General features: G+C 37.3%; 1 protein-coding gene across 2 annotated transcripts in view; it reads left to right on the plus strand.

Annotated features, from left to right (window-relative positions):
- The window catches only part of LOC121278911 (band 4.1-like protein 3), a 196,534-nt gene that overhangs the window by 37,827 nt on the left and 142,095 nt on the right, over positions 1-16,612 (plus strand). For both annotated transcript variants that reach the window (XM_041189446.1, XM_041189447.1), the window contains 2 exons: positions 4,149-4,334; positions 7,359-7,568. In XM_041189446.1, the coding sequence (XP_041045380.1) occupies positions 4,164-4,334; positions 7,359-7,568 (381 nt within the window). In that variant the 5' untranslated portion in view covers positions 4,149-4,163. The remainder of the gene's footprint in view (positions 1-4,148; positions 4,335-7,358; positions 7,569-16,612) is intronic.

The following is a 16,612-nucleotide window of genomic DNA, read 5'->3' on the forward strand; positions in this document are numbered from 1 at the left end:
TGCATTTCTGGCAAAGTAATGCCACACAAGTGAGGGCAACCTTGATATTGAATCTTAACACTTTTTTTTCCAAAAAAAAAGCTGAGATATGCAAATAGCTCTTCTTGGGGATTGAATATAGAGCTAAGTGAAGAGGTGTGTCAATATAATGTCTGAATTTGTGGTTAGGAAAATATTATTGGCAAAGAAGCTCAAAAGGCTATAAGCTTTTCCCAAGTTAGATTTACAGTGCTTGCGTTCTAAGTAACGTTACAAAATACATGAAGGTTTCCTTGTGTTATACAATTCTCATATACTTAATGTGGCCTTCCGAAATCTCAACTTAGATGGTTAGCATCCCAGGTCTATTAAAATATCTCTTATTTCAAGCTCCAGTTACCAAAGAAAGGTGATTTGTTTGCTTATAACAAAATAAATTTACTATTTATATTTTTAAAAATATTTGAGGTTTAGAATGCATCACATATGGGACATTTTTTTAACTAAACTTTCGGAACATCTATTTATTTTTGTTCACTGTATATTTGTGAAAGTAAATGTTTTAATTATCTCGCTCGCTTAAATGCTTTTTACCTGCTGGTTTAACATTGGTAATGTGCTTTGGTTTCATACTTTGGTAGATTATCAATAATAACCTGAACAAGCTAATGATCTAATATTTACAGAAGGAATTAAATGTTTTGTTTAGCATTATGCTCTTCATTTACACAAAGATTAGCACATCTAAGAACACTAGAATATGGTCTCAATGCCTCGAGCAAGCTGAAATTTTGAATGCTTCTTATTGGCCCTGATTTTGAGGTCGGCGGTGAGGCAATGATGCTTGCTGCTGATCTCTAAGAAAGCTGTACACAGATTTAGTGATACATGTGGTGTGGACTTTCGCTTTCTCAATGGCAGTCTCATGACAAGGTGAATCACCAGGCAGCAGCAGTGATGTCAGCAAACAGGATATGCTGCCAATCACATTGAACTATTCTCACAGAGAGCAAGCCAGGAAGCTTGAAGGACACTTAATTTTCACACAGTGCAATAAATGATTGATTTAGCTAGTTTGTTTTGCATTGTGATTTTAGCTTCCATATGGAAATTTTACATCACAATGGAGAAATTTCACATTCTAGAAATATAAAGTTAGCTTTTTGGGATTAATGAGGTTATTTAGGGGTAATTATGAAGTTATTATGCTATTTAAAAACCTAATTACACTTCTTTCAACATTGCACTTTTTTCAACGCAAATAACAGCATCAGAGTTGAGAGCGCTTGTCAATTCATAGATTTCCCATTGGTAGCAATCTGCAAGAACTTCAACATTGCACCCTCTGGAAAAGTGTGGAATCACTGACAAACTTCTGGATTTCTCTGCTATCCTGCAGATGTGCAGACTCCCAAAGTTACTGTCAGTTTCGGTGGATGCCGACAGTTTTTTTTGTCATCGCCACTGCAAAATCCATGCCACTCGTTTAATCGATTTTGCTTTTTATTTTCGAGCTGCATGGTATGTGCCCTAACTAGCCTCTTGTCTTTACTTAGACTTCACATTTGAAATACAAATGGCTAAGCCAGGGAAATGCATTTATTGGCATTTGGGGGCAAATAAAATGCTTTTCTCAATTATGCAGATATATGGTGAATAGAATGGGCTTATAGAATTGGATGCTTACAGTTGAGTTCTGTTAGTACAGTGGAATTAATTTTTGTAGTATGTTATAATACCCTAAGATTTGAAAAGACAAACCCTAAGAATTTTTAATGAACATTTTATATGATGGACTCTCCTGTCATTTCGGATGAGCAGAACAAAAAATAGTTTACAGTCTACTTTGATGTTGTCTCATGCATGACTTTGGACCACATCTCAATTTGCATTACTATTTGCAAATACTGCTTATGAAGTCAGTGTTGGAAAGAAGCATTGGCTTTGCACTGCACTCACTTGTCCTGAAGGCACTTAACTCTGTTATCCTCAAATATCAAAATCGCTTGATGACAGAAACATCTCCATTTGGTTCTGTCCAAGGTTGATTTTTTTTTTCCATATATTGGAATCCTGATTGCAAGCTTTATGGTTGCCTTTCAATTCATCTTTGTATCTAAGTTTTTGATGTCCTGTGGTACAGGTTCCCGTGCTCAGCTAGCTGTAGAGTGCTGCTTTTGGTTTGCAGGAATCCTCCATGTGAACCTCATGACTGACCCCAGCAAGGCTGAGCTCTGAGTCTGCTCTCGATGCCAGGTATGCAGCACTTTGAAAGAACCTCAGTGTTGGGGACTTTGTCCTGCCACCTGATGTTGCAAACAGATCTCAAACAGTGAAGATGGAATGCTTCTCGTTGCTATGTGATGCTGGTACATTGTCTAAGCCCTGCACTCATAAAGAAATGATGCAAGAACCACAGCTTGGTAGACTTTGATCTTTGTTCTGAGACAAACTCCATGCTCTTTCCAAAGTCTGAGTTATCATGCCTAATAGTGAGCTTGGTTTTGCCAAGTGATCATTGATTTTGTCATCCAGTTTAGTGTTATTGGAGAGGATACTCCCAAAATAACAGAACACTGAATGAAGGGGTGTGTTGTTGATATTGACTGTAGGGTCTTGGAGTATGTGGCAAAGGACAGATTGATGCACGATCTGTCGTCTTCAGACTTATTGTCAGGCCAAAGTGCTCTGATGCTAGGGCAAAGTGATAAACAGGTGAATGTCCTCCAGACTACGTGCCGAGAGCGCTCAGCCATCCGCAACCACAATTTCACTTGAGCTGTTCAGTAACCTTTGTGCACGCCTTAAGCCTTTGCAAGTTGAAGAGGTTGCAGTCTGTCCTGAATTGAATGTGTACTGCTGTGTCAAGATATTTGGGGGTGTACTGCAGAATGGCTGAGAGGTATATGACAAACCGAGTTGGAGCCAATACACTTGCTGCCTTGGTGCCACTGGTGACAGGAAAGGCATCTGATGACATATCACTCTGCATCGAGCTGGACATCATGCCATTGTGAAATGATTTATAGAACAAACTAAGAAGTTTTAACGAACATTTTAATATACATTTATTAACGTTGTATTCCTACAATGCTTGTCATATACAGTAAGAGGTCTTAGTGGAGGTTAAAACTAGACACGAAAAAGGAGAGGGAGAAAAGTGAACGTTTATGAAAGCTTAGCCAGAGGTCTTTTGAAAGTATTGAAGGAGGGGAAGAGGTTCTGGTGTTTAGATGGGAGTTCCAGAATGCAGGGGCCATAGTGACTGAAACAGTGGCTGTCAGTGCTGGAGCAAGGAGTTGAAAGTCAACAGTAAGCTGCAGTTGGAGGAGTGAGGACCTTACTGGGGTGTTGGGATTTGAAGGCAAGTGTGAAGATTTTGAAAATTAATTTTCTGTGACGTGGGGGCAGGTGGCAGTGAGGTGATGAGAGTAGCGGTGATGGAAGTGCAGAACTTTGTTTTGGAGGAGACATGGGTCTCAGTCTCCTAAATGAGTTAAAGTTTGAGCTGCTAATCTTCAATGTGATGATGATTTATATTAGAGTATCAGCAGCAATGGATTGGGCAGAGGTAGGTGATGTTTTGCAGGTGGAAAATGAAGTGGTTTCTTTAAGGAGTGAGGTGGGGAGGAGGTTGTGCTCATTTATTCAGAGTTCAGATCAGTATCAGACTTCAGTTTTGGGTTACAAAAATGCTGGAAAAACTCAGCAGGTCTGATAGTATCTGTGGAGAGAAAGACGGTTAACGTTTTGAGCCCATATGACTCTTCTACCCTGAAGAAGAAATGTTAACTCTGTCTTTCTCTCCACAGATGCTGTCAGACCTGCTGAGTTTTTCCAGCATTTTTGTTTTTGTTTCAGATTTCCAACATCTGCAGTATTTTGCCTTTGGCTTCAGTTTTGGGTTGGTAGGTGTATAATTTGGGGTAACTCATTTTGGGTGAAATTGGGTGAAAATGACAGCGTGCCTGTCACAGAACTTGCCTGATTTTCCTTCCATTATTTTAAATCGAAGTTATGTTATCCAGGCTCTGTTGGGGATGTGCAACTGGATTTTCCCTTTGTTCAGGCAGTACTTCACATCCAGGAGATGAAGACAAAGATCTATCCTGTTGTGTCTTTACCCAAGTGATAGTAAACTGATTTCCTCCAATGGATCTGTCTTCCAGGATTAATTTACAATCATGACAACGGAACCGGGCTCAGACTCTGAATCAAAGCAGGATCAAGAACAGAAGGAAGCCTCTGAAAAGAAAGAAGCAGCAGCTGAACAACAGCAAAGTGACGCGCATCAGGAGGAAGACGGTATCGACAGCCCCCCTGCAGGAATTGGCAATTCTGAGACAAAGGAGCAAGTATGTTATACTTTTATACACCTCCTCCTTTCAATAAGTCACATCAGATGATGAAAATCACTAATTCTTAAAAGTTCTCTATAATAGGAGCCATTGCAGTGTATGATTAAGAAATATGCTCAATGTTGATTACTGTTGAATTTAAAACTGAAGTCTCTTGCTGGTGCTATGTTGCTAAAGGTTCCAAGTTTGATGTTGGTCTAGGGCTGTAAGCATTAACATTATATTATTAACAGTTGGAAGACTGGTATGATCTCGGGTTGTCAAGTTGGAGAGGTTCTCATTGTGATATAAAACAGAACTTCTGTAATATGGCTTCAGCTGTCCAGTGAAGATTTGTAAATATATCGAGCAGATGGAAAATTGGCTGCATTTGCAGCTTGTTGCAGGAGATAAAACCTCCAGACGGTGAATGAAAATGCATAGAATATAGTGTAAAACTCTCCTTGTTTTATAATCTGTTGTATGTACTCTATGCTACTGGACTGTAGATTGTATTATGAAAATTAATTGGTCTCATATCACTTCAATGCCTTTCATTATTATTAAACTTACATCTAAACAGTGGGTGGGATTATAGATTTCTTCCCAGTTTGTAACATTAGTGGCTTGGTTGATTTGCACATCCATCCAAGGGGTAGCTACTTTTCTAGTTGGGTGAGAAAATATTAAGGTCAGTAGCTGACTGGAAATCAGTTAAGCAACAAGCTGGCAGATTGGGGTGTTTGACTCAGCTGGAGTTTAAATTTGGAGACAAAGTGCATTTTTTTTTTTTGCTGAGGCAATCTCAGATTTTACCTTCTGAAAAGAATCTAAAGCTTACTTGGCCCAGGTGTTTTCTACTTCTTAAGTTGCCTAATTTAAATTTGAATGTAGTAAGGTATTCAAGTATGTCCAAATATTTAAAAACTCCTAGATTTATTCGAACAGTTGTTGTCTCTTCAACTGGTGATTGTGGTTATATAGCAGCTCTAGTCAGAGACTGATAGCTTAAGAGAGTGGTTAGCACCTGGAAAGACCATTTGTTTTATTTTGAGCTGTCCATAGCCACAAGTTGCATTTCCACTACTATGAGAGAATGTTTGTGCATTAGTGATTATATGTATGTGTTTTTGTATGTACAGAGCTTCCAAGATCAACTCCCACCAGAAAACTTAAATGTTTGGCGAGTGTGCAATTAAGTAGCTACACTCTCAAATAATTATAACCCAAACAGATTTTGCGTTTAAAGTACTCAAGTGGCCTGTTAAACAGAGCTCACTCTGTTATTCTCCAGGCAGTGCCAAGCCCAAGGGGGATGAAATAGTTTCTCCAATAGATGCTTGCACTCTTGTGGTTATTGAGTTCAGATCAGAATAGAGCTTAGTTTCATTGTGAATTTTGCATCACTGTGAAACTGAAGTGATGACACAAATGTGATAGTACAACCGCATCTTGAATCAGCCTTTTATTTCTTTTGGACAGCATCTTGTATTCGCTTTGTGTAATCTCTATACATGTTCTGGCTTAGTTTAGAAATTCCCCTTGTTGTGAACTAGCCACAAATGCACATATTGTTTGTGTTATGTTCTATTTCTGTACAAGTATATCTCAATGTTTTCTAATTAAATATAAAAATGGAAGTTTTTGAAGTGATAGATTAAATGGATAAAGGAAATGTCCAGCGTGGTGCTTGTGAACTTCCAGAGGTGTTCGATGAAGTGTCCCGCAAGCTTGTTGTGAAAACTTAGGCACATAAGAGAAAATGTAGCAGCATGAATAGAAAGTTGGTTGACAACAGAAAAGGCACAATGTACTGCATTGCTTTGCTTGAATAGGGTTGAAATTAGTCAGCATTGGGTCTCTTTTTGTTCTTGAGATATTATTGGACTATGACATCAGCGAATTTCAATATCGTACATCCCAAGTTTTGGCAAACCTTTTTTTGATTTATAAATATGACCATGGAGTTGAAAAATGAAGTGGTACAAACCAATGTTTAGGCCATAGTTAAATTAGAATAAGTAATTTTGAACACCTTATTATAGCACCATTATAGAAGCCTACAGAATATGCAGCGTAGGTATGTCAGGAGAACATCAGGATGAGAAATTGTAGTTGTAAGAAGTGACTTTTGACATTGGAACTATGTCCACAGAACAGATTGGGCTAAGAGGACATTTAGAATTGTAGAATGATCCAGCACAGAAGGAGACCATTTCACCCATGGATTTGAATTTCAGCTGCGTCAAATGCTTTCGTCTCGCTTTACTGATTCTCAATCAACTATTGACTTCAGTGTTTCCTTATCCAACTAAAAAACGTTTCCACCGCTTGGTTGGATGTGCACATCAACTGAGCCATAAATGTTAAAACTGGAGTGAAGTCTACAAATCCAACTGATGGTCAGATGATAGTCAGATGATAGTTTAGTGATAAAGGAAGGTGGTGAGGTGGGATTCAACACTGATTAATTCTTACTGCAGACCATGTTGTGAGAAATATCAGTAGTAAACAGAACACACAAATCATAATTATGACATACAGGTTATATAATGGAAATTTTAAAAATTACAATGAGTTTTATGCAGAGTAGGGAAAGCTATTTCCTCTTGTTAGGTAATCAGTAACCAGAGGTTATCAATTTAATATTGTCACAAAGCAAGTAGAGCATTTGCATCCTTTAAGGGATAAATTGATAAACATTTGTAACAGAGGAAGATAGTGGGCTGTGGGGGAAGAGTAGGATGGTAGGAATAATGTTAGATTGCTCCAGTAAAAAGCTGGCACAGGCATGATGGGTCATATAGTGTAAGCACAGCTATAGATGATGATTCTGTAAAAACTTTGTAAACTTGGTTTCTAATTTAATAGTATAAAATAGCTTGCCATTGGGATGTCGCATTAATCTTAGTAAATATAGTTTTTTTTTTACAGTTAAATATTGAGGATAAAGCTGCATAGCGCGATTATTGTTTGTAGTAAACTTTTAACTGTGAAATGGAACATGTTCTTATAAGACTAATCATTTGAGCAAATCATTAGATTGGTGAACGAGAAAAGGAGGCAGACGGAGCTTCTGGTAAACTTACTGTGGGTCAGCAGGACGACCACCAGACTGAGGACGACAAACTCTCCCAAAAATCCTCTTCCAGCAAGTTATCTAAATCTCCTCTCAAAGTTGTGAAAAAACCAAAGAACATGCTGTGCAAAGTGACCCTACTAGATGGCTCTGAACACACATGTGAAGTTGAGGTAAGGAGACTGAACGCATGCTCATTATTAACCTATTTTGAATCCGCCATTTTTTTTTAGCACACACTGCCCTAAAAGCTACAAATGAAAATGGTTTACATTTGCTGCTGTGGCTCAGTTAATCCATTTCAGGCTACAAATTGTACATTTTTTTTTCCAGAAATCCCCTGGTGCAACATTCAGAAGTTCTATTCTGAAGCTCATTGGCTACTTCTAATAAGCAATTTTAAAGCCTGGCAAAAAGGGTGACTGAAATATGCTGGTAAATGTACAGAGAATGTACAAGTGCTTTAAAGGTTTACTTCGGGATACTAATGTGCTGCTTGGAATAATTTGCTGTGCTAGGTTGGTGACAGCTGGCGCTTCAAGGGGTGCTATGTGAAAATAGTAAGTCTCTTGCCAAATATATATGTATAAGCAATCAGTGGATTTTTTAATGATCTTCTATGGTATTTACAAATGTGCTGAAAATTGTTCAGAATAGGAAATCTACAGGAGACTATTTAAGATGTGTAAATGGCTCCCTGTGATATAAATGAAGCGTTCTCATTAGTGATGAAGAATTTTACTTGATGTAACATCGCTGGTAAAAAGAGCAATATTTTATAAAATGTCAGCTTACACTTCTCTTTAAATGTGCAAGTTATGTAAAACAGTGTCAAGATATGATTGAAGTTGATTAAGCCTGTGGGCACATTTTGTAATGTTAAAGAATACAGCTTTTAACGTGTTGTAGGAAGAAAAGTGTTTCAAATCTTTTTTGTATCTTCAAATTAATTAAATTTTTTTCCCACTATTCCCTTGCTGTAATGCTGCTGCCTTCTCTTTGCCCACTCCCCATGATAGTTTGAAATGACAGAATCACAGATTTTTAAAAGCACAAAAAGAGGGCATTCAGCCCAGCTTGCCTGCAACAGCTCTCAGAATAAGAGGGAGAGGGTAAAATTCTGTCCACAACTGGCACCTTCTCCCCCAAAAAGAAATGCCTTGCACCTATATGGCTCTGCTCCTGGTGTCTGAGTTTATTCATTCTGTAGATGATGCTAACAAGGACAGCATTTAGTAACTCTGAGAAGGTGGTAATGACATTCTCAAATGAGTGAATGTGGGTGAAGGCAGTTCTGGATCCAAACTCTCAACATCCTGACAACCAGGGAAATGGCTGCAGTGCTCAGCACTCCAGCCAAGTCTTTAGCAAGTTGGCAGAGATTCAAAGTTTGTGTTATGTCCAATTGAACGAGCCATGTCGGCTTTCCAGATCAAAAATGGAACCTTTCTAAATGTTAACGTCCTTCATATATTTTTACGCTGTGTGCTCGACTTTATATAGTGCCTTTCATGGCCTTTGAATATCTCAAATACTAAACAATATAGTCACTGCTATAATGTAGGGAAATACAATGGCCAAATTGCACACAAGGTTTCATTAACTTCAGTGAGATGAATGAAAAATAATCTGTTTTTGTTGCTTAAAGATGAAATTTGGCCAAGAAATCAGGAGAACTGTCCTGCTTGTCCCCAAATAGTGCAGTGGGACCTCTTTTGCATTCATCAGAGGGCAGTTGGAATCTGTTTAACTTCTGATACAAAATATGGCATCTCAGACAATACACTACTCCTTTAGGCTAGGTTAGGCATTCAGGGTGTCTTGCTGATTCAATATTCTAACCCCTTTATATAGAAAATTGAATATAATTTAGCTCTGGTAGGTTATCGAGCGGTCTTCAAAAAATATTTAGTGTGATTTTGGTCTTCCAAGTTGTTTACTTTTTATAAATAAAAACAAAACTTCAGCAGTGAATGATGCAATTCATTTTCTAAATCTGTTTGAAAGCCATTTGACATAGCCCACGAGAGAAAATAGTCGAGAGTTCTGTATTATTCATTAATATTGGTGCGATGCACCATTACACTTATAAAGGTTGAATGGATAAAGATTGTTGTATGATAGGATTTTTGAAAGCACCTGAGTACAATTACCAGGAGGAAGCTCCAACTTTAAGATTAGATGCAAATAATATATTAATTTACCTTTTTAATACATATTTAATTTTGTTTAGATGAATGCATTACACTCCTAATTAAAGTCAGTCCATTAATTTCTAATGGAAATTGGCTGGATTTACTGCTTGTTGATATTTATCTTGCAAGTTTTAAAAATTAGTCCAAGTGGAGTAGGATTTGCCTTGTGTGCTAGAGGCTCTGGTATTTGTTGAAATGGCCAATCTATATCTCATTTTTAGAATGCTGAGCTGTTACATACAATGATGCTTTAGGACATAAGGGCTTTTGTAGTGAAAATTACTTTCTTTACTTGAAATAAATTCTGATGTTTCAAGGCAATACTATAATTGGTAGCTTTCTTCCAATTTCTTTTTAAACTAGTAAAAGCTTTGATTGGATTCAGTGGGATTTTGTTGAAAAGCTTTGTTATTCCCTTAAGGAATTCAGAATTTGTTGCACAACATATGTGAGAGCTCACTCTGACTTAGGAGTTCTATTAGAAGCTAATTCAAAACAGTCAACCTTTATTGTTTCAAGAAGATAACCATAGATGTGTGTCACAGGACCATCCTTTACTCTGTAACCAAACATAATCTTGACTGCACAGTGTATTTGAATTCTGTACTGTTGTCTGAATGAGTTACTTACAGCTTGCTCTGTGTAACAGAGGGTGAGAATGTAATTAGAGGAAGATGAATGGCCAGCTGTAGTTGAATAAAACAATTAACAATCCCTCACCAAACCTAGTTTTTCAATATACCCATCAAAACGAATGAATGATTTCAGCACCAGATGAGCATAAATTACATATGGTGATAATGTGGCAGCTTTGGTACTGAATTTGCAACTTGGAGGTTGAATTTTAGTTCCACCATAAACTTGTGAAATTAAATTCAACAAATAGGTAATTTATAGACTGCATCGGGAAAAGCTTATCATGAAAGCAACTCCACTAATGCCCTTTAAACTAATGAAGGTGGGGTGGGATGATTTCAGGAAAAGGTAAATTCAAAAACAATGAGAAGTGACAGGGCTACAGAGCAGAGTAGTGATTTTGGTAAAAATAAGCGGAATGGGTCAGGGAGAACTTAAAAGTAATGGGCATAATGGCATCAAGGAAAAATAAAACTGAAGGCTCTAATTTTGAATACAGGAAGCATTCACAGTGAAATAGATAAATTAGTAGCACAGATAGAAATTAATTGGGGTGATCTAATAGCCAATATAGAGAAGTGGTTGCAGAGTAACCAAGGTTGGGAATTAAATATTCCAAGGCACTTGACTTTTAGAAGAGATGGGCAAAATGGAAAAGGATGGAATGAAAACAGTAGAGAGAAAGGATCTCAGCTTGGAAAATCAAAATGTGGAAACATTTTGGATGGAGCTGAGAAACAATAAGGGGCAGAACATGTGTTATGATATGGCAGGTCGTAATTGCTGGGCTGACCAAATCCCAAAGGAAAACTTGGTCAACAGTTCGTATTTTTAAATATTAAATTCAAACATTTATTATCAAAAGAAAACTTAAATGCACAAGATTATAGCTATGCAGTTAAATTTAGTCTTAACATTTCCCACAAGATTTCTACTTAGCTCGACTCCCAAATAAATGTCCTTTTCCAGGCAAACTTTCTGAGATTCTTAATCTATAAAAATCCAGTAATATTAACGCGAGGCACCCACTGTTGCTCTAGGGGGGGACGTATTTCACAGGCGTGTCTCTCCCTCTCACTCGGCAATGGAAGTCCAAGTCTTGTAACAAAACCTTGCTTTCTGGAACAAACCAACACTTCTCTTGGGTGGCTGGAGGCTGCGTACTTCACCGGCCTGTCCTCTCACAGCATACTCTCAAGATCACAAGGCCATACCTCTCATACAGCTTTCAGTCTTTCCTTAAATATATTTTTCTTTTTTATCTTTAAACCCACCGTCCTTAACTTTCTTTGGAAGTTACTTTTCCCAGAATATAAAAAATCTTTCATGTTTTATTTATGGCCATTTTTGGGGAAAAATAAAATTAATAACTTGCTTTATTCATTTATGATCTTCACCAGTTGTAGAACTTTCTTTTATTTTCCTTTGAAATTCAACAGCTAAATAGTCAATTCCTTATTTATCTCCTAATGCAAATTTCTATTTATGTTGTATTTACTTGCATTCCATCTTAGCTTGTTCATCTCTACTTCAAACGTGCCTGCTTTTACACCTAACCCATTGATGACATAAACCTTGCAGCCTGACTGTCTTCAGTTTAATTGAACCAATTTCTCATGTACACACCACACAAACACACCACAGTATCACTGGGGAAAAAGTGATATTTTCTTTACACTGGTGCAATTAATTTATAGGCTCCCTAGCAGTATCAGGCAGAGTGTAAGTCAGGAAATTTGAGGTACTATGAGAGTAATGCAGTAATTAAGGGTTACTTTAAATTTAATAAAGACTGGGCAAACTAAATTTTTAGCAATAGTGTAGAGGACAAGTTAATGGAATGTATTCAAGCTTGTTTTCTAGATCGTTAGGTCAGAGACCAATAGGAGATCCTGCTATTTTAGATTAAGTATTGTGCAATGAGACAGGGTTAATTAACCTTGACATAAAGAAGCCTCTGGGGATGAGTGACCCTACTATGATAATTTAAAAAAAATAGAATACCTGATAGAATTCTATTTTGAGAGTTTTAGAATGAATGAATTTATTAACTGCCTTGCATTTTATAAAGAAAAAGGCACAGACTTCAACCTGTTGTTTCTTCTGGGGCAATGGCATAAGTTTCTGTCAGCAATAAATGTGCCCAGTTGTTCTTTATGCATTCTCTGTTTTTATTTCAAGTTTCTAACACCCACAGTTTTTTTTAATTTTTGTTTTGTATTTGCATTGCTGCTATTAATGGCCACAGTCCAGTGTGCCAGTACCTAACCTGCCAACCCACCCACTCAACCCAAACCACCACAATGTTTTTTGGCTGTATTTTGTGCAAGAAATGCTGATGGTGTCTGGGAGAGGAGAGGAGGGTTTGAAATATTCTGTCCTTAACCTAGGTGCGGAATGGTTTGTAAGGACTCGATCATTTTTACAATTTACTCTGAAGGCCTTAATCACTGGGCTGGGGTCCTGCCTCATGGAAGCCCAAACAGTAACTCATTGCCACCAGCACAATCACCAGTGATGAAGCAGATTTGCCTAACAATCACTATTACCATCAGAAGACACTTAATAAGGAAGGTAAAATTGTAAAATAAGACATTGGTTTGAATAAATTTGACACAATGTTAGTGTTTCAGTAACTTGTGGCTTCCCACAGTGGTAGGACATGGATTCACATTCCACGTATAATTCAGACTGTCAAATGTGCACCAGGTGAAGGTAAGGAACTTGCTCCACAGGGAGGAAATAAATTAAAGTAAATTAGCAGACAAATCTGTCTGGGCTGATCTTGTACCAGTCTGAACACCTGGATCAACAGCATAACTTTTAGAGAGTGAGCAGCAAAATGTTTGCCTGTTTTCAGGGAATATATATTCACTCAAAAGGGGACTTTTAACTCCCCTGCCTTGTGTAAACTGGTCAAGGTGGGTAGGGACAATTTCCCCCTTTATTGTGTTCCATGGAGATTTTAATGCTTATACCTTTGGCAGCACATGAACCCTCTGCTTACATCAGGTGGGAGTATTATTCATACGTGCATATTATGTCAGTAGATGTCAATGACCTTTTAATTGCTGGATGCCCATCATAGCTGCCCCATTGAGTAATATCTGCTCTGTAGGCTGAAGAAACTGTGACAGATAAGTGTTCAAAATTAAATTGAGTAGTCTATAAATTGTTCATACATATTAGGATATTCCTTGATGTGACTCAGGTACAGCAGGGTATATTGAGGTTATCTCTCCCTTAGAACCTTGTATTTTTCAGTTGTAAGCAGTTACTCTAAATAAATGGCTATGGGTGTGTCTGCTTTAAGAGCTATGGATGCCCTATCGTTGGTACTGTAAGTGGAATTGTTGGCTCAAAATTTAAATCCTGTTTTATTTTAAAGTATTGTATGGCTAGCAGCTACTTTTTAAAAAACATAAATCATTACTGAATCTATATTAAGTGGAAAATGATGGGAGGTTTTGGAAATATCTTAAGATGAGCTTTAGTTTGCTGTTTGGTTCACTGTCATTCTGGCTTGGGTGGAATTTTTAAGAAGATCTTATTTTGTGATCTTGTTTCTGATCTAGAACAGCTCTGTTGCCATTTGGGAGAAAAAAAATTTTTCTTCAGTGTCGCGATTTTGTTGAGGCTCAGTTAGATCCAGGTTCTACCATATGTAGAAAGGATTCTGGAATTTTTATCGATTTTTTTTTGGGGGGTGGGGGAAGGCATTCCATGGTTTTGCCTGTTTATCATTAGACTCATTGGTTTATGGCAATTGAATAAAGCAAATTCTGTTTTGAATTATAGGGGATTATGTAATTTTCCACAATTTTTTTTACTGCTATTTGAGGAACTGTGTTCTGCAAATCTCTCCATGTTTTCTATAAACTGCAAAGCAGCTACATTTGTTTCTATCCAGTGAAGACATTGCAGAAATACTTTTTTCCCAGCTACTGTTAGACATTACCTTTGCTTGGATTCATATTTAATTAGCGTAACCTAAGAAAGGAAAGCAAACTTCTTTGGAATTTTTTCAGGTTTTGCTTCTTGTTGATCTAGTGGCAGCTGTGAATTGTTTAATCACAGATGAAGAATTTTTCTGTCTTGGTTGATAGGATAGATAATGTTTACTTTTGGCTGGCAGCCCCTGAGGTCCATATAGAAGTTGAAAGCTTACATCCTTGCAGAAGGATGTGGCGAACAACAACTGGACTATTTAATATGGTACTCAAATGTCATGTGTCTGATAAATATCTATTACATAAGCTTCCTTGTAATCTTCAGCAATAAAAGCTCAAACAATTCAGCTATTCTGCAAGCACCCCATTACACTGTCAGCTATTGTAACTTTCATTAGAACATTTTTTTTCAGCTGCTTTTGTTTCATTCAATCTTTTTTTAAAATCATTGTTGCCAGTCATCAACTTAAAATGGCATCACAATCTTTGTTTTTATTCAGCCACACCCTAATGACTGACTTGAGTCAGGGTACTAGCTGGTACTTACAACTCATTTTAACTAGTCTCTTCAGATATTAGGACAAATATCAACAATTACTATCATTAACCCAGGTTACTTTAATAGTTATGTAACTGCAGTTACTCATGTTAATTTGGGAACAGGAATCCTTGTTTTTTTTGTCTGTGTTCAATCTTTAACTTGCATTTTATATTGTTAGAAACATCATGGGAAAGGTATTGACTTAAGGTTCCATATAATATATTTTTCAAGGGAAAAGCTCTTGCGTTCAGACACCAGATTGACTTTGTAAACAATGATTAGTGTTGCAAAAATACAACAGGAAATCTAAGGTACTGATTAGTTTAGAAGGCAGCAGGTTATAGCAAGGCAGGCATCATATGCTCTTGTTTAAGGGTAACTATATACATTTAATTTGGTTGAAGGAAATGTAATCTTTGAATTTCAAAGGGATTTGGATTACATTTCCATGGGGAGCTGGCTTACCTTACAACTTCTCTTTTAAGCACCTGCTTACTAGCCAATATTAATGTTTTGTGTTTAGTATTGTGCCAGCCAACAGAGAAACTAGGTTGGATTAGAAACTGCCACATATTGCATAGTATAACAAGCGAGTTATGGTTTTAAATGATGTGGATAGAGAGAAACTGAGTGGCATATTTATGGCTTTGCATATGGTGTTAACCCTATTTCTTTCTCCATAAATGCTACCAGACCTCCTGAGTTTTTCAAGCATTTTCTGTTTTTATTTCAGATTTCCAGCAGCTGCAGTATTTTGCTTTTATCATTGTGGTGTATAGTTCACTGTTGATACTGTATACTGCTTATTTAACTGCTCTTATTTAAATCTGATTTAGAGTCTGACTCTCGGTTTGATAATGTATATTCAGTTTGATTTTGGAAGAGAGGGGAGTTGCGTGGTGGCACATGATACATTCCATAAATTGATTCACAGAGTAAGGTTTTCTGTTGCAATCTGTGGGTGTTGCTATTCTTCTAATTATTGGTTGAAGAAGGGTGTATTTAGGATAATTGTGAGTTCCACTTCTCGGAGTGAGCAGTAACTCTGACCCCAAACAAATTTCTAGTCTAAATATGATGGTCCTTTAGACAAATTACATGATATCATCAACAAAAAAAGAAAATCTTAATCAGCTGCTACAACAATAACATCTCGTATTTATGTAGCATCTTTAGCATAATGAAAGGCTCAAGGCACACCATAAAACAAAATTTAACAGTAAGCTGTAGTATTAGGACAGATGACCAAAAACTTTATCAAAGAGGTAGTATTAAGGATGGTGTTAAAGAAAGAAAGAGAGAGAGAGAGACACAGAGGTTTAAGGGGTGAATTCCAGAGCAAGGAGCCCAGGTAACTGAAAACATGGCCATCAACAATGGAGTAATTAAAATCGGGAATGCTCATGAGGCCACAATTGGAGGAGCGCAGATACTTTGGCGGGTTGTGGGGACTGGAAGAGATTAGAGGATAGGCAAGGGTAAGGCCATGGAGCGATTTGGAAAATAGGATGAGAATTTTAAAATACAGCTGTTACTTAACCAGGAGCCAATGTAGGTCAGTGAGCAGAGGTTGACGGGTGATTGGGACTTGGTGCGAGTTAAGACACTGAGTTTTGTGTGACCTCAAGTTTATGAAAGATGGAAGATTGGCCAGGAGAACATTGGAATAGTCAAGTCCAGAGATAAAAAAAAAAGCCATGGATGAGGGTTTCAGCAGCAGATGAGCTGAGGAAAGGGTGTAGTCAGATGATATTGGGGAGGTGGAAATATGCAGTTTCATTGATGCAGATATGTGATTGCTGTTGGTGAGACTTAAATAAGTCATTTTGAAATCATGTTGCCAATGCCGATTTAACACTGCCTTTTTTTTTGCAATTTTAGAACATATAAAATAG

Source organism: Carcharodon carcharias, chromosome 6 (genome assembly GCF_017639515.1).
Source record: "Carcharodon carcharias isolate sCarCar2 chromosome 6, sCarCar2.pri, whole genome shotgun sequence".
NCBI classification, from domain to species: domain Eukaryota; kingdom Metazoa; phylum Chordata; class Chondrichthyes; order Lamniformes; family Lamnidae; genus Carcharodon; species Carcharodon carcharias.